The sequence below is a fragment of the Chelonoidis abingdonii genome, chromosome 3 (genome assembly GCF_003597395.2).
Source record: "Chelonoidis abingdonii isolate Lonesome George chromosome 3, CheloAbing_2.0, whole genome shotgun sequence".
Lineage (NCBI taxonomy): Eukaryota > Metazoa > Chordata > Testudines > Testudinidae > Chelonoidis > Chelonoidis abingdonii.
In genome coordinates, this window is record NC_133771.1 from 178,111,640 (window position 1) to 178,135,282 (window position 23,643).

General features: G+C 41.2%; 1 protein-coding gene across 1 annotated transcript in view; it reads left to right on the forward strand.

Annotated features, from left to right (window-relative positions):
- The first annotated feature begins 3,073 nt into the window (after positions 1-3,073).
- Positions 3,074-23,643, forward strand: part of EML4 (EMAP like 4) — a 273,980-nt gene continuing 253,410 nt past the window's right edge. Inside the window, exon 1 of the mRNA XM_032773633.2 lies at positions 3,074-3,394. Coding sequence (XP_032629524.1) covers positions 3,370-3,394 — 25 coding nt within the window. The 5' untranslated portion in view covers positions 3,074-3,369. The remainder of the gene's footprint in view (positions 3,395-23,643) is intronic.

The following is a 23,643-nucleotide window of genomic DNA, read 5'->3' on the forward strand; positions in this document are numbered from 1 at the left end:
TCTTTATAGTCTGAACCTGAAACAGTAGGGCTCTTTATCGCCCAGCAGGTTAGGGAGTTCTTACATACACTGTCTGTGTGTGTCTGAAATTTACTACTAAAACAAAAGTTCCTGTATTCTTTAATCATAACTTATTCACTACTTGAAAGTCAAGTAAAAGAGTTGAAGAAATATATATATATTTCTTCCTAAAAATCTGGCTCTGTGTATTGTATATTTGTACCATAATGATGTTGGCTGTCTACGCCACAAAAAACACTAAATTCAAATCAGATTTAGGATTTGACTTAAATGCACTGAACGAAAGCAATGATATAAAGGCTGGAACTCACCATATTCTGTCTAGGCACTGCAAGACATATAATATTTGCTCTTCGGAAATTCTTATGTACAACAGGCCAAGCTGAGGATGGGCGTGGGGGGGGGGGAAGGACTCTGGGGCTTCAGCCCTGTGGCTCTGTTCCTTGCTTGAGCCCTGCGTGGGGCAAGGGGTGGGTGGGTGCTGGAGCTTGGGGCTCTAGCTAAGAGGGCAGTGATGGTTTCAGCCCCAACACTCTCCCTGTAGCTAAAGCCCTGAACCCTGACATGCCCTCCCCCAGCTGAAGCGGAGCTGTGGGGAGCCCTGAGCTTTGGCATTCTCCTTGAGGCTGAAACCAGGAACAGAGCTGCTGGGCTGAAGCCCTGAGCCTGCAGCTTGCTCCCTGCATGTCTAAAGCCCTGCGCCCCAGTGCTCCTGCGGGGCAGAAGCCTTGAGGCCCCTCCTGCCCTGCCCGGACCTCTGGTGTCCCAAGGGTTAGAAGCCCTTCTCCCTCAGCCCTGATACCCTCCCACCCTGCAGCTGCAGCCCCAACACCCCATGGCTGAAGTCCATAACGTCTTGTTCAGAGTTACGGAACATTTCAGAGTTACAAACAACCTCCATTCCCGAGGTGTCTGTAACTCTGAGTTTCTATTGTAAAGCTTCTTTCATTATGGATTTGGCATAGTCTGGATGATGATGAAGTCCATTTAATGACAAGCAAGGGGAAATTATGCCACAATATTTTGCTGGTGGTAAAGTCTGGTACAACCAGTTATGAAGCTAAATTCTTTGAAGACAAATTCAGGGGTATGTCTGAATCTGGCATGAGTGGAGGGCTTACATTTGAGATGGATAAATGGCTTGAGTCTACAATATCAAATTTGATTTTGAAAGCCTGATGATATCGCCAGTGGGCAGGAATGTTTGAATCTACTTGTGTAGCTGTTCCTGCTGGCTGGATCTCATATTCAACTCCCTCACCCCCACAGGGTTGCTGTACCTGCTGCATGTGCTGCTGTACTAGGGCTAATTACTGCCCAGTATCAAGCCTTTCATTCCTGAATAAGATAATAGAGAAGTAGCCAAAGGACTCATCTAACTGAAGCTGAGATTCTAAATCCGGTACAATGTGGATTCAGATGAGGAATGGGATGGAAACAGCTTTTGTGGCACTGATGGATAATCTCTGGCTGTCATTGGATGGTGGGCAGACATCTATTTTCATCCTCTTGGACCTCTGTACAGAATTTGATATTGTTGACTATGAGACACTGCTCTCTCACCTAAGAGAGGTGGCAGAAGCCCAAGGGAATTCACTCAGTAGTTCAAATTCTTCCTGGAGGGGGGCGGGGGGAGTGAACCTAAAACGAGAAAAAGAGCACCTCTGCCACTAGATTCCACACTTCTGGAGTCCCACAAGGATCAATTTTCTCTCCAGTCCTATTCAACACCTATGTGCAGCACTAGGTGAAGTGGCAAGGTGGCCTGGTCTTAAGTGCCAGCAATATGCAGATGACACACACAGCTACAGCTTTATTTATCTTTCAATAAATATGACCATACTACTACCACCAAGATTGATGGCCTAGTAGTGCTTGCACAAAATCAGTTCACAGATGAAGAACAGCCGGTTCAAGATGAACTTGAGAAAGACAGTGGTGATGCTGGTGTGCAGAAGAAAGCACTCTGAACAGTTTGCAGCCACCTGTACAGTCTCCTTTGGGTACACATTGACCATTAGTCATTTCAACCTGCTGTTTTAGGCGTACTTTCTGATTCGTCACTGACATTAACCTCTCATATAGCAACATCCACAATTAACTCTTTTTACCATCTTTGGTTGGCTAGGAGACTCCATGACATCACCACAGATGACCTGGCTGTCATCGACTATACATGCCAACACAAAAAACAACACAAGCATATAGGGACAAAATTAGAAAGGCCAAAGCACAAAATGTGATTTGTTAGTCTCGGGTGCCACAAGGACTCCTCGTTGTGTTTACCATAAGTGGATACGTTCATGAGTGCAAAAATACAATGAGATGCATAAGTGCCTCAAGATGATGTGCCTGAGTGCCTGGAATCAGCATTCTGCATAGACTCATTGAAGTGAATAGAGATGAGGTACATGAAGACACCAGTACCAGGCACAATGAGATGTCTACCTGCTGTTGAAACATAGCAACTCATATATCCTCAGCAATAATCAACAATGATTCAGGCAATAAAGTAAATAAAAAGGGGGATGTCTCCTGAGGCATCCTTCTCCCCCCTCCCTCTTTGTCTGGTCCTTGTCAGAACGTTGTCTGTTATAAACTCCTCAGCACCAGGTTTCTGCAAAGAGCACCTCACCTGGGTAGGGTCCCGCGCAAATCAAAAAAGCAGGTGCTCCCGAGTCAGCAGGGCTCCAAAGACAAGGAAGCGAGTGCCCAGACAGTGAGCTGCACCAGTGCCTTGAGTCACTGTAATGCTCTAGGACAAACACGGCGTGGTGTACCTGCGCCTAGGGGCAATGAGCTGTACCAGTGCTGCTTAGACAGAGCCAGGCAGGTCCTGAGGGACGCCTGCACCAGTCAGTCGCGACGAGGGCAGCTGAGACTCACGCCGTGCAGAGCACAGCAGCCTCTCGCCCAGGCTCGGGAGGGCAGGTCGGCCTGCTCTCCTTCCAGAGGGCTCCTCAGCCTTCAGGGGAAGCCCTGGCTGCCAACTGAGGCGGAGTCGGAAGCACGAAAGCACTGGGCGCTATTGGGCGGGACTGACAGCAGCCTCAGCAGCAGGAGGAGCTGGAGCTGCAGCGGCGGTGCTGGGTCGCGGAGCTGTGACTGAGCCCGGGCAGCGGCGGCGGCGAGCCAGAGCAGCAGCAGTAGCAGGAGCGGGCGCTGGAGCAGCCGCGAAGCCTGGGGGATCCCCGGGAGCCAGCGCTTGCGGCTCATGAGCCCGGGGCGGAGTCGCAGCCGCCTCTCGCCGCTGCGGCTTTGCGGGTGAATGAACCTGCCTCCCCCATCGTCTCCACTAGCACGAGCGGCTTCGCCGGGGTCCCGGACCCTCGCTTCTCCCGACACAAAATGGACGGTTTCGCCGGCAGTTTGGGTAAGTGGCGGAGCCTGTAGCATCCAACTCCCGGGGAAAGTCCGGACCCGCCCCCTCGTGCACGCACCCTGCACGCCACACAGCGGCGGGGCTGTAAAGCTGCCCTTGAGGACGATGGGACCCCCGCCCCGCGGGGTGGACTTTAGCAAGTGCAAGAGTCTCCTTCAGGTCCCACGTGCTGCCTGAATGCGGGTGCGGGTTGAAAGGGGACTGCGGGGTTTACTTCAGGGTGTTACTATGTTTTTTTTTGTGTTGTTTTTTTTTTGCTTTATCAGCTGTCAAGCAAAGATCCTCCCGAGATCTCTGTTCTCATTTGCACAGTCACGAATCCGCTTAAAATCCTAGCTGGGCAGAAACGCGCGAGAGGAACCAACCTCTATAAAACCTGGGGCTCCCGCCCTCCTCCGTTTCGGGCGCGGGGGATGGTTAGTTTTTGGCTGGGTGGAAGCCGGGTGTCCTGTGCCGTGGTGGGGGGGGCTGTGGGCATGGGGAGCTACGCCAGCGAAGGGATAGGAGGGAGCGAAAACTGCCGGCGTGGGGCCAGGATGGAGTGTGGGTTGCCTTCCACGCGCTTGGGTCGCCGCCTGCTTAGCAGCTTCTTTGCCAACCACGAGGTCCAGGCAGGTGCTTTGGCCTCTGCCTTCACGGGAGCTCCTCTGGGGCCGGATGGCATCTGGGGCATGTTTTAGTGTGAGGAAGTAGTATGGGGTGAGGGGGAGCCGCTTCATTCAGAAACCAGGGGGAGGGAACCTCACTCTCATTATGGTAGCACTCTCCAGGTTATGCCCAAATCCATGTTTTCAGTCCTGAATTTAATGAATCTATCTTTCATAAACAGTTCTATGCTTATACCGAGTTCTGTATCACACACAGCTAGAAGTGTGCAAAATCTGAGAGTTACAGCCTCCAGTGCTCTCATTGATTGACTCTTGATCAGAAAGTATTGGGAACCTCTCTCACTGTTAGCAATTTTTAGGTTAACTGCATACATTCTAAATGCCTGAATTTCACCCAGGTGTGACCAGCAGTTTAGCTGTGTTTCTTGCAAAATAAAGGGAACTAGAAAGTTTCTCAAGAAATATATTTTACTCAATAAAACATTATCTTTCACATTGCAATCGTGGTAAAATTTATATGGATAGGTCAACAACTGAAAGAAGAAAATGTTTGGTTTTGGTTATGTGTGTGAGAATACACTCAGATCTTTAAAGAGACACCAACTTGAATCTGGTCAGTTTCATGCAAGGGGTTAAAAGTAGTTTCAGGTAGGGTTGCCCCATTGTTCTTCCTCTACCATTTTTTTGTGGTTTTACAGTTACATTTTCATGTTAATTTCCCCCCCCCCTTTTTTTTTTTTTGCTGTGTGAAAGACTCACCCAGAGGAAACTGACCAAGATCCTAATCCTGCAATAAGCACTGTTTAGAAGAGTCCTGTGCCTGGGTAAAGTACTTTTGCAGGATTGGGTCCCAGATGATTTAGAGGAGAAATGCTTGGCAGCATCTTTAGCTGGTATAAACTGTCATAGCTCCATTGAATTCAACTGAGCTACAACAATCTATGCAAATTGAGAATCTGGTCCACGGAATATACATAAAGTGTCAAAATATGATTTTTTCCCCCTTATTTCTCACAGTCATGCATCCTCTTAGGAGTTTCATGTAACAATAAAAGGTAAAATAGTTTCACAAATGTGTGTGGGTTTTTTTTTAAAGTTGTTGGTATTCTAAAAATCTTAGAATAAGTGTTGTGTATGTTTCTAGCTATAGAATATACTTTAATTTTATTAAAAAATATTGCAACTCAGGATAGTTTATTTAATAACATTTTTCAACAGTACATATTATGAACACCTTTACGGGTGGAAAAGTGCAAATAATAATATATATTTTTCAACTTTTTTTTCATAATGCCATATACAAGTCCATTTGCAGTACCAAAACACAAAGTTTGCTATTTTTCAATGCAGTTGCATCTATTCTGACAAAAGCTGTGATAGGGAGAACTCCCGCAAATCTACCTTTTGTGGTATGATAGGTCTCTCCCTATAAAGGTTAGATTTTCAGTTCAATTTTACAGTCCTACTGTGAAATCCATATAATTAGAAAATTCTTCTCAGCTTTTTAGAAAAAAATACTTATTTAAATGCTTTTGAGTGTGATTATGACCTTTTAGATTTTTGAAATGTCTTTTCTGTCATTTTGGGCATCTGCCTGAACCAAACTGGTAACCATAATTAACAGTATGCTATTTTGTATTTGGCTCTCTGCCTTATACTCTATTCCTTCTTGAATAATTTTCATGGTCATTGTATGCCTTGTGATCATAAAGTGACACGTGAGGAAAATCATACAGGTTCTGTTTCCATTTTTAACAGGAAAAATTGTGCCTCTGGATGACATATGCAAATATAATACAGTTAATATTTAAAAGCATCTTCACCCCAGTGGTGAAGTTGATCAGCATTTCAAAGAGTATCTGTACTGTGTTAACACATGAAGTGATAGCCATCCCACCTAAAGCTATTATTTTTTTTCTTATGTCAGGAAATAAAATGTATGCGAAAAGTGCCATTTTGCTATGTGGACGTTGGTGTTTGTAAGGCATTAATTCTACTGCAGTCAGATCCTGCAGCATCTTACTTTCATGAATAATCCTTATCCATGTGGGTAGTCCTATAGGCCTCCCTTGCATGTATAAGGCTTGCATGCATGAGTAAGGGGTTTCAGGATTTGACCCCTCATTTGTACCATTGTTTGGTCAGGCAACAGTGATTATGATTTTATTAAAGTTTATTGAGGGCTGAACACAGTTCAACATGCCTACTTTTTAATTACATATAATGTGACCTTACATCCATTGTAAATTAGTCTTTGATTTTTTTTTTCTTTATAGTGAACATTGACCAACAGCTGTTTTCTAGGCTTCGGTTAAGGAAAGGGCATTCTTAGAATTTTTAGCTTTGAAGTATGATGCCTTATATAACTACCTTGTTTTTCATTTGAGTCATGTTGCGTATTTTTTTTTTTTTTGTGACTAAAATTGATTGATTGTTGCACTTGCTGGTAATTCAAACCGAATGATATGTATATTGTTTGAGATTTTGAATACTTCCAATTAATATCAAAATAGTATACATTAGTAGTTTTCTGTCTCAGGAAGGACATAAATTTACTCAATTTGGAGAAGAGTATAGAAATTTACTTACTTTTCTGTAAGTAAAAGTACTTTAGCTAGACTGTGTGTGTGTGTGTGCATGTGTGCGCGCGTGCGCGTGTTATACCAGCCAAGCATATTTGCGGCAGAGCAAGTTGTCCTGTTAATAATGGGGCCTGTCATTATTATTGGGAAGGCAAAAAGTTATTACAGATTGTGCCCTCCAGCACAGGCAGAAATACTTTCTAACATGTTTCTTGAAGTTGAAAAGACTTTACTCATCTATTTTCTTTTGGCTTTATTGTTGAAACTTTCATGAGCATAAACAGATCAAAGAAACCCATTTTTATATGTAATTTTAAAATTATTGTTGAGATCTGGATAAGTGCAACATTGTACATAACACGCAAGAGAGTATATTACTGAACATGAGTAAAAAATCCATATATTACAAATTAACTTCCAGTCGAGGCAATTATTGGTTTCCTTATCGAACAGAATACTGAAGTCCTTTTTTCTTCTCTGCCAGAACTTCAAAGCATTTTGGGTTTAATTGTCTTGCAGTTGGGCCTGATGTATAATCAGAACTGGGTTGTTTATGACACAGAAATGTCTTTAGCATGTTATAACAATATGGTATAAAACACTTCAAAAAGATCCCTCCAACAAAGGAGGCTTTGACAAAATGGTATCCTATAAAAATCAAATGAAGAATTCTCACATTCTTATTAATTCTAGCTCTTGAATGGTGCTCTCTGCCCTGGAGTGTCAATTAACTCTTCACTGAAAGATTGGAAATATTTTGACAAAAAGATTAAATCAGTCCCTTGAAAAGCAAACCAAAAGAATAAATAATGTGGTGTTACAGCTAATAGGTGAACACAAATATATCTTTCAGGGGAACAAGAAGGAAGGAGAGTCATTACTGTTTGTGAGAATTGGAGAAATTAATGAGAAAGTGACGTATGAAGGGCCATAATATGTGTGTGGAATATGGATACCTGTACTCTTACCACATATTGTCACTAAATACCAGAAATGGGTGATAGCTGCCAAATGTTTGCTGCTCTAATTCCTCCTTTTTGTTCTTTCTTCCCTCATTCCCTACGCCATATTAGATGACTGGAAAATCTTGATATTTAATTGCCTGCTGCCACCCCTTCCTAGTATACATAGCTGTTTACCAAAGATATGCGCCTTTTGTTGAGTTAGAAGATAGGGTGACCAGATGTCCCAATTTTATTGGGACTGTTCCGATATTTACTTGTTTGTCCTGCGTCCCGACCGAACATTGGGGATGGGGAGCTGCCGGTGGGTGCTCAGCCCCGACCAATTTTTCCTGTATCCTAGCAGCTCTTTTTTTCTCTGCAGCCGGCGACCTCCTTCCCCCACCATGTCACGATATTTCATGTCTCTCATCTGGTCACCCTATTAGAAGAGCAAGGGTCTGGTGTACTGGGCTTCACTAAAGGCCATCATGGGCTGTGCTAAACTAGCAGATGCTCTGGAAGAAGTTGCTAGATTTGAGAAGCGCCATCTGTTGAAATGGTCACTGCCTCTCTGCACTCTTTCTTAGTTAAGGTATTGTTAGAAGAACGTGAGTTATCATTCTGCTGTGGCTGGGCTGAGCATGGTTGTTCACCATCTATATGGGCAGGTGTATGGAGGCAGAAATTGCTACATTTTTGATGTTCCCTCTTCTAGGCCTCTGAAGTGAGTGTGTGGGTGTGCCAGCAATTTTGTTGTTGGTACTACTACTAAATTCAGTTTAGCTCAGGGGTTCTCAAACTTCTTTGCACCGTGGCCCCCTTCTGACAACAAAAATTACTACACAACCCCAGGAGAGGGAATTGAAACTTGAGTCTCTCTTATTCCCACTGCCCCAGGTGAGCCAAAGCCTGAGCCCCACTGCCCTGGGTGAGGAAGGGATCAAAGCCAAAGCCCAAGGGCTTGTTCAGCCCCAGCCAGGGGGCCTGTAACCTGAGCCTAGCCGCCCTCGGGCTTCGGTTTTGGCCCTGGGTGGCAGGGCTTGGGCTTCAGCCCTGAGCCCCAGCAAATCTAAGCCAGCCCCGGTGAGATCATTAAAATGGAGTCTCAACCCACTTTGAAGTCCCAGCCCACAGTTTGCGAACCGCTGATTTAGCTCATTTGCTGGGCCTTTGTTTGAGGAATCACTCTATCCTATTCGCAGGGGCTGATGAGTTGTACCTTCCTAAAAAATGAAAACCTGGACAGAACAGGATTATGGTTTGACAAAGAAAAGTTAACTTGATTGGTACCAGCAGATGTTAGTCACACTGGTAAAGAAGACAGTTGGTGGCTTTTTCACACACTGAGGTAGTCCATCTTGTTAAAATAGGAATTAATTGGCTGGAAGTAGCCATCCTTCTTTATGTCAAACAACTGAGAAAATGACTGTATGTTGCAAAAGTGACCTTTTGTGCAGTAAACATGCAGTGTTGGGAATGGCTGGCAAGTAAAACTTCTGTTTTTTAAAAAAACCCAAGTGTGGTTATTTTATATTTTCTTTAGAAAAGTACTTACATCTGGAACACCCCAGAGAATTACTGTTCTACTTAAAGTCAGTTTCTTACTCTCTAGCCTAATACTTTTTGATTTGAGCATAACTATGTGTTGGATTTAATTCTCTGGGAAGACCTAGATTCAAAGACATATTTAAAAAGACATAATTTAAAAAAAATTCATTGAGGTTGTATATCATGTTGTATGTAAGAGAAAATTGAGAGAAAATAGTGCAATAACAAATCTCTTAAAGGATTCTATTGCATTTGTTAAAATGTATATTGTCGCCAGTTATGCTGCTGGTAACCTATAGTGAGATCCCTAGTGGTAGTCCTTGTTAGGCAAAAGCAATTCAGTTTCTCTTCCTAGTGTGACTTGAAGCAGTCACTGAAGGTCTTTTTCTCCTACTTGCATCAGGTGGTCCTTTCTAATCCATCTCTTAATAAGGGCAGTATTATGCCTGCAAGGGTGCTAAGGACATACTTCCTGTGTACCTCCTTCTACGTACTGCAGAGAAAGTGTTAAACTGAGCTTAATTAAGGAGCATGTGGCGTGCTGGTGCAGGGCCTCCCAGAGGATTCAGGGGGCCTGGGGCAAAGCAATTTTGGGGGCCCCTTCCATAAAAAAAGTTGCAATATTATAGAATCCTATATTCTTGTGGGGGCCCCTGGGGCAAATTGCCCCACTCCCCCCCGCCCCCCTCGGCGGCCCTGTGCTGGTGAGTATGAAGGTCCATGTACTTCATCTGATGTGAAATGTTGCCAGCAGGGATACTGGTTTTGAAAGTAAGTTTGTTTAGGAAAGAGCAGATTAGAATCACCAAATAAACAGCTAGGTTTTCAAAAATTCAGTTATGACTTCTAATTTATTTTTATTTGGCTATATATTAATAATTCATAATACCAGTTAATAACTAGGTTAAATTACTCTACCACTCATCCAGTTCTATTGTCTCTGCATTAGTCACTCTGTGTAACAACTTGTGTTATGAAAAAGTATGGTGTCACATTGTAATTTTATTAGTTATTTGTTTTGTTTTTAAGGCATCATTGAATTCCAATTGAGAGTGCATTTTCTGATGCTTACTAAGGAGAAGAGTACTCTGAGAAAGGTGGTAACCATGTGAATGCTGCGGTTTTTCACTTTGGATTCACTTTAGATTAGATTTCAGAGTAGCAGCCGTGTTAGTCTGTATCCGCAAAAAGAACATGAGTACTTGTGGCACCTGAGAGACTAACAAATTTATTTCAGCATGAGCTTTCGTGAGCTACAGCTCACTTCTCACTTTTAAGAAACCTTGAGGTGGGCATTCTGATAAAAGGTATCGTTCCTAGACAGGCTATCAGATGCTGCTGATAGTGCAGGGAGTCTTTACTAGCAGAAGTGGTGCATGTGTATGAAGTCAAGTTAGCTACAAAAGCAGTATTTCAAAAGGAGAAAGGGGAGAAAGATTTCAGGCCTGAGTTTATAGATAAGTCTGGGAACATGAAGCCTTTCTATTCTCCTCCTCCACCTCTTTTTATATTTAAGATCTTTCTCTTTTTGGCTGGTTGTAATAGCTGCTTATGCTACGTGCCATCAGTGAATGTGACAATGTTCCTTCTAAGCCTCCCCAAACCAATCCATCTTTATTAGTTTATTAGTAGCTCTTTTTCTAGATAGTGGGTCTTTCTTCTTTCCTACTTATTGCAGTAGAATTTGTATGCTAAATATAGCTATGTTTTGGACTTCCTTACTCATTGGTTGGTTCCCCAATTACTCTGACATTTGGAGATCAGATATGATTTGTCTTTTTGCTCAGTTCTACTTTCCAGGGCTGTGCTACTGTTTGTTGAAGCAGCAAGCAGGAATTCTGGTATGTTCTCCTCTGTTGGTGATCTGCTCTGCACCCAAGTTCTATCTAGCTTCATTTTTTCCATGGTCACTGCAAATTTGACTTCTAGGGGATTTGTTTTCAAATGTGTGTGTTTAAAATATGTATTTTTAATTAACGGCAGAGCAGTACAAGTACGTGCATGTATTACTAAACTGAAAATCCTAAACATACAAAATGATGGTTAAGTCAGATGGGCTAAGATTTTCCTAATCTGCCTTCATTTCCACTGAGGATGGGAGATGAAGCTTTATTTTCTTCTTTGATAGGCATGGACCAAGATTTCACTGATCTGCAGAGATTTCTTGTTGAGTATAAATCAACTTTCAATGAACGTATGGTTAATTGGAATACCACATTGATTTCAGTTGAGAGTTCTGTTTAAAAACTGATGGCATGGATAAAGTCAGTGGTTTCTAATATAAGGTTTCCAATTCAGTTTTCTAGGCTGGGTACAGAGACCAAGAATTAACCACATGCATTATAATTCTAATACGTATCTTAAATTACCTCTTGGTTTTATGGGTAATAGAAAAACCTGGGGCTAACATGAAATTGTGCACTGAAATATCCATGCTACCGCTGACTAAATTCCTTCCCAGAAGTGGTAGATATTGAGATCTGACCATGTAGAACAGAAAAAAAGATGGCTGGAATTTTACATTTCTTGCATATATTTGGTGTGACCCACTTGTGGTGAAAAAATACTTTTAGACAAAATATAATCCTGAGATCTTTGCTAAATTTATATGTGTGGGTTCCTTTTAGAACAAAAGACTATTTTATAGGTGTAATATTGGTTGGTAAGTCTTTTTGCCGTTTGTTGCTATTTAACTTATAAGAATCCCAGAAAGAGCACTTTAAGAATACAGATGGAAGCTTTGATGAAACCCTTTGGCATATTCCTTCTTTATAAAGGGGAGCAATGGGAATACTATTAGAAGCTTAAAAAATGAGAACAGCAAGATTAAACTTTTCATTTAAATGTAGTAAAGCTTACTGGATGTCTGTGTCTTTTTTGTTTGAGAAAGTTAAATAATAACTTTCTGGTATGAAAATGTAAAATTTATATGCCCCCCCTCCAAAAAAAACAAAACCAAAACCTCGTATTTCATGAACATACCCAATGGAAAGTTAGTGCTTCCTACTGCTGTTTATTTATTTTTTAAATCCAAAAGGTGTCTCTTTAAAATTATGGTTTAGTAGAGAATACAGTAAATTCTAATAGTGTCTGAATAAGAAATAAAAAAAAATCCAGTCCTTATTGCAAATATAGTTATAAGACAAAGCTAGAAAAGGGAGCTGTGAGCTCCTATTGGCAACTTCACAGCAGCGATCTACTAACAACTACTATACTTAGAGCTGTCCTCTTGGTTTTTAGAATCTAGTGCACAAGTTAAATAAAACCCACCGTATTAATTTAATCCATATTTAGAATTCCAGAAAAAGAATTTGTAAACCCAATAAAACAGAACTTGACAGGAATTTTTGTTTTGTTTTTAAATATTTAAGCTTTTGAGGTGGTAATAAACACAGTTGGAATGTAGATTGTGTTTAGGAAATTGATTTGTTTCCACTGCTGTTCTAAAGGTTTAGAAATCATTTGTATCTTAAAAAGTTTGTGTCTGTGACTAGTAACTTGTTTAAAAGAAAAGGTTTTAAATGTCACAAATTTAGCCCTAAATCCTTCAGTCAGATTTGTGTCTGTTTAAATGTGTGCACAGATCTGATTGCAGCAGGAAAGGGACTATAACTTGTGTATCTTTGTCTCCCAGAATTTTTGGACTGAATTTCAAATGTATGAGTGAGGGTATACCATATGTGAGTGGGGGCAGGAGTGGAGAAATAGTCCTTCATTTTCCAAACGTAAAAAATCTGCTTGAGAGCTTTGTACAGTTCTCTTATTTTTTTTCTTCACATTAAAAACCCTGATTAATAAAGCCATTTATTGAGCTTGTTTAGACTTGATAGTATTTCTTACATAAATAGTATCTTGGTAATTTCTGCACATTAAATTAATAATGCATTATTGCATTTGCTTTAGGCAGAAGAGATTCATCTTTACCAAGTAAAACTGTTTGTTTTTTTCTTAAGGGCAGTGAAATGTTTTTAATTTAAAACATCTTCGTAATAAACTTCATTCTTTTTTAATATCTTTTTAATGGAATACATTATTTTAGGCTTTGATGAATCTACAGAAATTAGAGCTGACTTGAACCTAAGTTGTGCTCGAAATTTGCCTTGATTTTAATTTAACCTGCCAACTGGCAGTAGTTTGCTCAGATATTTTTTTGGTCTGCAAGCTTTTCAACCAGACTGGATGCAAACTGTTTATTCTTTATCTGCATACCACAAATGTTCTGGAGCTGCTGTATGCAGATGCATTTCAAGCTATAGCTTTATTTGGTGTAAAAAGTCACATGGTATCTATCCTGGGACCCTCTTTGGCTGAGCCATCAGGAGGGTTAGCAAAAGCCATTTTCACTTGGTTTCTGAGAAATGCAGGATGTGTTTAGCTGTTTTCTAAAAGAAAAACATTTATTATGGAGGAAAGTTTAAAAAAATTAGTGCTTCAGGACAATGTTGATGATTTATCTTGTTCCAAGTGTAAAATATTAATTGCCTTTGTTTTGTAGGTAAAGCATAAGCCCCACACAAAAATGCTGCTGCAGCAGAGGGTTTAGCCTATGGGGCAAATTATGAGCACTGAATAATGATATACTGGGCAGGGGGAATTGGGGTGAAGAGAAGATGTGAGGCAAGAAGCCAGCATAGTTTTGTTGCAAGTGCTGGGCTAATGGGGTGGGAGTGCAAGAGAAGGAGGCTGGAGGTGGAGTGTGTCTAGTGATGTCAGTGGTCCTAGCAATCCCAGAAGGAGTGGGACTGGGTTGGTATTGCTATGAGCAGGGCTGGTATAACCACTAGGCAGCTGCCTAGAGTGCCAAGATTTGGGGGCGCCAAAAAGTGGAGTCCGGCATCACGGGAGTCAACTGAGCAGGGCAGGGTGGGGAGTGAGGCCTCCATAACTAGCCTGCCCCCGCAGTGAGGGGCGCCGTGTAGGATGGTCAATAGGAGCCTGCGGCAGAGCAAGGAGGAGACAGCCAGTCGGGCGCAGCGACCAGCTTGGCCGAGGGACGGAGCCTTTGGGGGAGGCAGGACACGGTCCTGAGCTCAGGTGAGCTTCACCCTCCAACGCACCATGCCTGGGGCCGAGCGCCGTCGCCTCCTAGGGCGAGGGAAAGTGAAACTAAACCCCGCAGCGCAACGGAGGGGAAAGGGCTGGCCCAGGTGCACTTCCAACCCTCTTCCCCCAGGGGTACTGTGCCAATGTGGGAGCTGGCCCTGATTCCCAGGGAGATCCTCACTTGCTCCCTGGGAGAGCCTGGCTCTGCTCTCCTTACCCTTGGGTCCCCCCACCCAGAGGGTGAAGCACTCAGAGCCTGGGAACGTTTAGAGACCCTGCGAGCTGGGGGCATTCTCAGCCTCCTCCTTGCTCATAGGTTTCCCCAGGCCAGAAAGAACTGTTATGATCATCTCCTCTGACCCCCTTGTATTAATTCTAATGAACAGTGCCACATTATGCAGTATTCCTTTTTGACAGTTTATAATAAGCAGTGCTCTGGGGGAGGGGTGGAGGGGTGCAAGGCGGAAGTTTCGCCTATAGCGCAAAATATCCTTGCACCGGCCCTGGCTATGAGTCATCAGGTTTTTGTCACTGCTGTGAAATCTATCACTGTTTTTCATGATGCTCTGCAGCAACTAAGCAAAGGTATGAGCAGCAGCGGGGTCACTGAAACTAGATATCTGCAGACTTAGGGAGATTGCACTGATTTTTAAAAGTGGTTTATGTTTCTCTTCACAACCAATAACTTGGAAGCTGAAGTTCTGCAGCAATAGTTGGCGTATGCTTCCACGCTCGCTAGGGAAAGGCTCCCAGTTGCTACTGGTGAGCTGATCGTGTCTTAGAAAATTGAACAGACTCTGGGTGGCTTTGGCTTAATGTCACTGTGCTTCAGTTCTCCATTTGATAATAATGGGTAATAATATATACTGACCTCATAGGAGTGTTGTGAGGCTAAGTTAGTTTATGTTCATAGAGTGCTTTGAGATCTTTAGAGGAAGTGGTGCTATCCTGTACAAATGCACAGTATTATTAGTTCTGCAGCACTTTACAGGGAAAGGTGGATAATTTAAGTAAACGGGTTTATTTTCTTATTTCATTTAGTTTTTAAAGAAACTGTTAGGGTGGCTTTTTAAAGAAAATAACTTAGAGCTTGTTTGTTTTTTGTTTTTGCTGCTGATTTTTTTAAAAAAGTGACCAACTAAAACTTATGCCAGTAAAAACCAAAACTAAATGCTTAAGCTTCTTTAAAAAAAAAAAAATCAACACAAACAAAACTCCATAGTTCCTTTAAAAAAAAAGAAGTATGATCTAACTTACCCAGTTCTCTGTAAAGCATTTCATCATGATGCTGTTGTGTATCCTCTCCATCTAGCACAGCTAACTGGGAAGGTCAGAGAGTCATAGACTTTAAGGTCAGAAGGAACCAATATGATCATCTAGTCTGACCTCCTGCACAACGCAGGCTGCAGAATCTCACCTACTCACTCCCGCAACAAACTCCTAACCTACATCTGAGCCACTGAAGTCCTCAAATCATGGTTTAAAGACTTCAGGGTGCAGAGAATCCTCCAGCAAGTGGCCCATTCCCCATGTTATGGAAGAAGGCAAAAAACCCCCAGGGCCTCTGCCAGTCTGCCCTGGAGGAAAATTCCTTCCTGGAGGAAAGTTCCCCAAATATGACAGTCAGCTAAACTCTGAGCATATGGACAAGACTCACCAGCCAGACACCCAGGAAAGAATTCTCTGTAGTAACTCAGATCCCACCCCCATCTAACATCCTATCACAGGCCATTGGGCATATTTACCACTAATAGCCAAAGTTCAATTAATTGCCAAAATTAGGCTTCCCATCATACCATCCCCTCCATAAACTTATCAAGCTTAGTCTTGAAGCCAGAAAAGTCTTTTGCTGCCACTGCTCCCCTTGGAAGGTTGTTCCAGAACTTCACTCATCTGATGGTTAGAAACTTTTTCATCTGATTTCGAGTGTGAATTTCCTGATGGCCAGTTTATATCCATTTGTTCTTGTATCCACATTGGTACTGAGCTTAAATAATTCTTCTCCTTCCCTGGTATTTATCCCTCTGATATATTTATAGAGAGCAATCATATCTCCCCTCAGCCTTCTTTTGGTTAGGCTAAACAAGGCAAGCTCATTGAGTTGCCTTTCAAAAGACAGGTTTTCCATTCCTCGGATCATCCTAGTAGCTCTTCTCGATACCTGTTCCAGTTTGAATTCATCCTTCTTAAACATGGGAGACCAGAACTGTGCACAGTATTCCAGATGAAGTCTTACCAGTGCCTTGTATAATGCTACTAACACCTTCTTATCTCTACTGAAATACCTCGCCTAATGCATCCCAACACCGCGTTAGCTTTTTTCATGGCCACATCACATTGGCAACTCATAGTTGTCATAAGTAGATAGGTAAGGGTTAATTTTCTTTTACCTGTAAAGGGTGAACAAAGGGGGAACCAAACACCTGACCAGAGAACCAATCAGAGACCTGGATTTTAGACCTGATTTCAAGTCTGAGGAACTGAAACTCGCAGTCTTTGTTTCCGGCTGAGTAGACCGCTTTTCGTCTAACTCCAATCTTCTTCTAATATTCTACTATCAAGTGTGTAGTCAACAAAGACCCCAAAGCATAAGCTGTTTATGGTGCTTGGTTTGTATACATTGTGTTATTTTGCTGGACTGGTTTAATTGGGCATATGCTTTTAAATCAGACTGTTCATTCCTATTTCTTTAGCCACATCCCTGTATGAATTTCATTAATGCCGTTTTAGTATACTGTAATGTTCTTTCTTTTTTATATAAAGTTTTCTTTTTAAAACTGTGCGAGTTTCTTCCTATGAGGCAAATTAGAAAAATTTCTTGCCCGAGCTCTCTACCTCTGTGGACAGGGCAGGGAGGGAGCCCAGCTCTGTGGTTACTTTCCTGGTGCTCCAGGGGCGGAATAGCTAGGGAAGTTACAGGTGGGAATAGAGGTAAGATTATTCTTGTTTCACCTGTCTTGGAGGGCGTCTCTTTGGAGAGCACGTTTTCTGGTATTGGTAGTAAAAGAGATTGCTTCAATTTCCCTAGGGTTTGCCACGAGCGGAAACACTAGACGAGGGGGAAGGGAGGGGAGATAATTCCCTTACTGGTAGACTCCTACTTGCTGAGTCTTGGGCGTCTTTCCAGGGAGTTGGTGAGGCCGGAGTGTCCCCAACCCAGATTTGGAACCGGGTAGAGCCAGAATCCTTTCTGTGGCAGCGAATAAGCACGCAAGACTGTATAAGCTTGAGCGGAGTCTATGTTAAGCCCCCACCAGAATTTTGGATGCTAAGACCAATTTCGGACCCACGTTACACAATAGTCATCTGGATCAACCAATTACTCAAGGTCCTTTTCTTCCCTTACTCTAATGAGATCCGCCACTATAACAACAATTCTTTTATTTAATTCACTAATGCATGACCTTGCATTGTTCACTATTAATCTCCTGTTAACTATTACCAGTTTACAAGCTCATCCAGCCCTTCCTGTATCCCGTCTTCTAGTTTCAGTATCTCCCAGCTTCATTCATACGCAAACTTTATTAGCCACTCCCCACTTCTTTGGTAAGCCGTAAATATAAAAGATATTAAATAGATTGGGTCCCAAAACTGATCGATGAGATCCACTAGTAATCTCCCTCCAGCCTCTGACAGTCACCTTTCAGTATGACCAACGTAGTCTCCCTTTATTACCAGTCCCTATATCCATACTTCATTTTCATATTGATCCCATCTTTTCCAATTTAGACTAATAACTTCCCCATAATGGAACGCATCATAATGCCTTACTGAATCGAGGTAAATTAGATGTCGCACTCATTTCCTTTATCTAAAAAATTCTTTACCTTCTCAAAGAAAGGATGTATCAGGTTGGTTTGGCACAGATCTCACCTTTTTTGTAAAACCTGTGTATTTGTCCCCAATTACCATTGGATCCTCATGTTTTCCAAAGACCTTGCATACACAGATGTCAACTGAGAGGCCTGTAGTTATCCGAATCACGTTTTCCCTCTTTCTTAAAAAATAGGAACTATTAGCATTCTCCAGTCCATACCGTACAACCCTAGAGTTTTACGGAGAATTGCATATAAATTCTTTTGCTAAATGGGGACTTTTCAATTTTCATGTGCCAGATCTTTTATATTCTTGTAGATGAGCATTATTCTGACCCCTCCAAATTTAAGTCGCCATAAAGCTGTTTGGAGTTTGCTTCATCATTGACCCTCATATCCGCTTCCTCATGTCATCCTGCCTTATCCTAACGCTCCTCATAAAAGACTCCTCCCTCCATCCTCATGTTTACTGGCCCATGTTTTCTTCTTATTTATATGGCTATAGAACTTTTTACTATTGGTTTTAATTCCCTTTGCAAGGTCCAACTCTATATGGCTTTTGGCCTTTCTCACTTCATCCCTACATGTTCTGACCTCAATAAGGTAGCTTTCCTTGCTGATCCCTCCCATTTTCCACTCCTTGTAGGCTTTCTGCTTTTTCTTAATTACCTCTCTTGCTCATCCAGCTTGGTCTACGACTCCTGCCTATGAATTTTTCCCCCTTTCTTGGGATGCAGGCTTCTGATAGTTTCTGCAACTTTGACTTGAAGTAATTTCAGGCCTCCTCCACCTTTAGATCCACAAGTTCTTCAGTTCAATCCTCTTCCCTAGCTAATTTCCTTAAATTTTTAAAGTTAACCCTTTCAGAATAAAAACCCCTAGTCCCAGATCTATTCTTGTTTATCCTTCCATTTAGTTTGAACTGAATTAGCTCATGATCACTTGAACCAAGGTTGTTTCCTACAACTATTTCTTCAGTGAGGTTCTCACTGCTCACCAAAACCAAATCTAAAATGGCATCTCCTCTTGTTGGTTCAGTAACTACTTGGTGAAGGAATCCATCAGCTATCGCATCCAGGAAAATCTGAGCCCTATTATTATTACTTGCACTTGTCCTCCAGTCTATATCTAGGAAGTTAGTCTCCCATGATCACACAATTCCCATTAGTATTTACTTCATTAAAAACCTTGAAGAGGTCTCTATCCATATCCGGATCAGATCCCGGTTGTCTATAGCACACCTCAAGCACTATCCCGGGGGCTTTGGTAGCTTTTTCCCTCCAATGTGATTTGTGCCCAGACAGACTCTGTCTTATCCATTCCATCCCTTACAGTCTACCTCATCATTGATATACAATGCTACTCCATCACCTTTGTCTTTATTTCTGTCTTTCCTAAACAGCACATAGCCTTCAATACCTGTACTCCAGTCATGAATACTATTCCACCATGTTTCTGTTATCATTATAATATCTGGTTTCACTTCCTACACCAGTAACTCTAGTTCCTCCATTTTGTTACCTAGACTCCTCACATTGGAAAATCTTAAAACATCTTAATTTTTGCTGTTTGGCTTCGCTCAGATTCTTTACCTGATTTGGCACAGACATTCTACTGTCAGTATCACCTATTAGACTGGTATCTACAATACCCTTCCTTCTTATGTCCATTCTCCTACCCACGGCTGTATCCTTTCTTACTTTGTTTTCTTCTCTCTCAATGTTAAAATCCGGCATGGAGATTACCTAGTCATCTCCCAATCATCTCCCCCAAATTTCTAGTTTGAAGCTTTCTTAATCAGTTGTGCCAGCCTCCATTCTAGAAGTCTATTTCCCTCCCTACTCAGGTGAAGTCCATCCCAAGAAAATAGTCGTCTGTCAAGTACAAGTCTCATAATAACCGTGTTAGTATCATTGAGAGAAGGGTCCACTTTGTGAACAGACATGGAACACAACCACAGAATTCAATGATTATATGGTGTGGGTGTCCCACTCATGTGTAAAGGGCATCTTTTCTTTTGTGACACTAGTGTTAGGGGGTTGCTGTCACAGGAGTTCTGTAGTTATAGCTTCGCATCGTGGTCTTTGAATGCAATTTTGTCTAACTTCTGGTAAACTCATCAGGCCCTCAAATACAGTGTCTCAGAGAGGTCTAGCCTGTTTGTGAATATTATCAACAAACTTGTGTGAACTCACATGATTTCATGTGAGACTCCAAAGACGATGCAGAATAATAAACTTGGCCAGTGGTTTCTCTTTGAGATTAGAATGTGGCCTGAACCTTTCCCATGCAAGCCAGTTCTGATGGAAAAATTCATAAAGCCATTTGGAACCAAACTGGGATTTGCACAGATCTAAATGTGATGTCTTCTTAGAAACCATTACTAATTAATTACCTCATTTAAAACCTGGGGAAAGGTCTTTGTTTATAATATATAATTTTTTCCCAGTTCAAAATTGGTATTTAGTAATAGTAGTGTAATAAATTCTAAAATCATTACACTCAAGCAGTTTATTCTGCAGTGTGTTGCTTTTCATATAAAAATTGATAGCATAAATGGGTTGAGGATGCATATAACTTATTTATTATCTTATGGGATGTAAGTTTTTATTTTGAGCTGTGTTGTTTGCACAATGCCTACTTGTATTTGTGTTGTGAAGAAGTACACTCAATAACTTTTTTGGAGACTTCAGCCAACAAATGTATAACACTGATTATATGTGCAAGGCTTGGAGAGAAGAAAAGGGATATGGTGTAGATTAGAGGAGTCATATACCCCCAGGGAATTTTGCTTAGATATTTCTTTATTTAGAAACATAGTATTCAGACAGAAATGTCGTCTAATGATCAAACATAATAAAAAAATGCCTATTAGGACAGAAATGTCATCTAATGATCAAACATAATGAAGAAAATGCCTATTTTGGTCTGGTGTTGAGGGTGTGATAACTTAATACCACGAGCTAATTTAGATTAACATTTGCTAGAACTCAGCCGGCATCAGGCTGTAAGAAAGGAGAGCTCTGATTACGCTGTTGCATACCTTTCTGGGCATGTAGCCTGGACAACATTGGAGCTGTGGGTCTGACCCAGACTCTTCTGTTATGGGTGATTTTTTTTAAGGACCTTAAAATATGGTTCTGCTATCAAAATGATCCTGTAAAATTGGCATCATTGGGTCTCATGTTTTGTGTCTCAGTGAGTTCTGTACAAAAAATGCTCAGTTTAAAATTATATTGCTTCCTTCCCAGAAAAATGAGACTCAGTTCTGAGAGTCAAGCATGGCACCTTCCATCTTGTACATTGTCACCAGTAATAAAGTCCAGATATAGCCCTCAGTAATTCCAAATTATCTTCAGTAGGTTTGCACAAGTGTAACTGGAACTAAGTAAAAACTCTGTGATGCACAAAAAGGAATAGAAATAGACTCATTGAAGCTTAGCTTTGCAGGGCTAATGGGTAAAAAGTTAGTATTGTCACTCAAGTAAGTAGATATGGTTCTAAATTCCTAATCAGAACCATTAAGGTTCAGTTAAGATGCAGTTTTTACATACTCTGTTTTCAGAATAGAGTTGTACTTTAAGATCTGCTTTGTCACTGAGGTTAAGTACCAGTCTAGCAATGCTTTACATAGTATTAATGTCACATGTTTGTTTCTACTTACTGTATTATTTTGCACCTCCTTTTGTTGCCAAATTAACAACAAAATATTCTCTTTAGGCAACCTGAAAATGTCTCAGATCTGTAACTGGGCATTTATTAGTGGGTGCTTTGTGGGAAAAATATGAATTTGGACATTGAGAGAGGCAATATCAGGTGTAGGTAGGAGCTTGTTACTAAGCTATAGGTCAGACTGTGATTGTTCTTCTGAAATAGAGCCACTAAAAGGCTAGGTGAGGGGTTTTCCGGAACAATGGAGATACTAACAGATCTGAAAGGTAATATGTACATTTATGATCTACCACTCTGATTTTATGTAGATCCAAATAGCATTTCTGCTGATATCTGTAAAGTAATGTTACCAGGGTAGCTCTGGTACAAACTCACATAGAGCAAAATCCTTTCATTTGCTTTATGAACTCAGCATTCTAATCTGAATTTATTGCAGATTTTTCTGATTTAGTCTCAGTTATACCTGTGCATATTGTTAAATCCCAAAGATAATGATTCACCTGAAGCATTCTAGCAAATTTACATCATTCTACTTTTGAGATAATCTGCCAGTGGCATGCTTAGTAGGGCAATGTTTAAACAGATGCTCACTTTCTTTTTTGGGGGGCAAGGATGTTAATTTTACATCAAAGTGAGTTTTCAGCAGCATTTAGAACTTTTGTGTGTGTGTGTGTGTGTGTGTGAGACTTAAGTTGTGATGATGAAATCAAGATTGAATTTGTGTTTTTTGAAAAAGAAAAACCTAGAGGAATGGTTGATGGAAACTTTTTGTGATAGGTTTCAATTGTCAGTTACTTAAGTAGTGAAACATCTCCATTGGAAAAAAAAAAAAGAGCTGTGTAGCACTGTTTGTTTTTGTTTAAATTGGTGTATACATAGTAACATTTTCAGAGTTGTGCAGTTATGAAAGCACCAAGAAAACTCTTCCTATGTGTACTTACAGTACTTTCAAATAATGGATACTCTGATTTTAAATAGAGCTTCTAGGCAAAAGTAAATTACAGATAATGAGTTACAGCAGAGAGGAAACTTGTGGGACAGTATTGCCCAGAAACAACTGCAGCATATATATGCACTAAGCCTCAGAAATTTTGTCTTGTGAGAATAATAAAACTAGAATAACTGGGAGGAAGAAGCCCATCTATGAAGAAAGAGAGCAGGTTTAAATGAGGTGTTTTTTCCCCCTTGAAATTTTACCATACATTCAGAATAGGAGAATAACAACTACATTTCATGCCAGTTTTTTGTATATGGTCCAGGCACTCTGACTGAGACATTGAATGCTGGAAAGTCAGATTTTCATTTTTCCTTAAACTTTGGCAGTTTTAAAGTATGAGACTGAGAAAAATACCACCAACTTCTGTTTAAATGTCAATATCAAAGTTTGTGGGTAAAATTCTGTCCATGTTGAGGTTAATGGCAAAACTCCCATTGACGTCAATGGAGCCAGGATTACACCCCGTGTATCTTTCCCGCTTCCCCAACCCCAGCCTCTTCTTCCTTCTGGAGTGACATCCTGTGCATTCATATGCATGTCATTTTCTAATAATCTTCCATATTTTCTTCCCTGCTTTTCAACCTGCTGTTCCCCATCCTTAAAACATCTCATGGTGGCCATATTGCTTGTGTTGAGGAGGATTGAACAGAACTCCTACCTAGACCAGAAGTGTTGCTGCTTATTAAACATTTGGAGTGACAGCTGGGGGAACACGCATAGATGGGAGGAGGCTTCATATCTTGTCAGCATTGGTTAAGGTTTTAGTGCTTAGTTTTCCTGTTTGAATTCTGGCCACATAACATTATTGAATGCTGTACCCTGAAAACTGTTAGGAAAAAGGCCGTTAGGGTAGCATGAAGGACTGTTTATTCTTTCCTGGTGGCTGTTTAACCACCTGGATAGATCCACAGTTTACATACATAGTGTTTATAGGTGCACAGATATGCACATCAACAGGATGTCTGTAGTGATTGTATATTAAAGTACAAGGAGAAAAGAGAGGAATAAACAGAGAGAAGTGGTCTTATTTT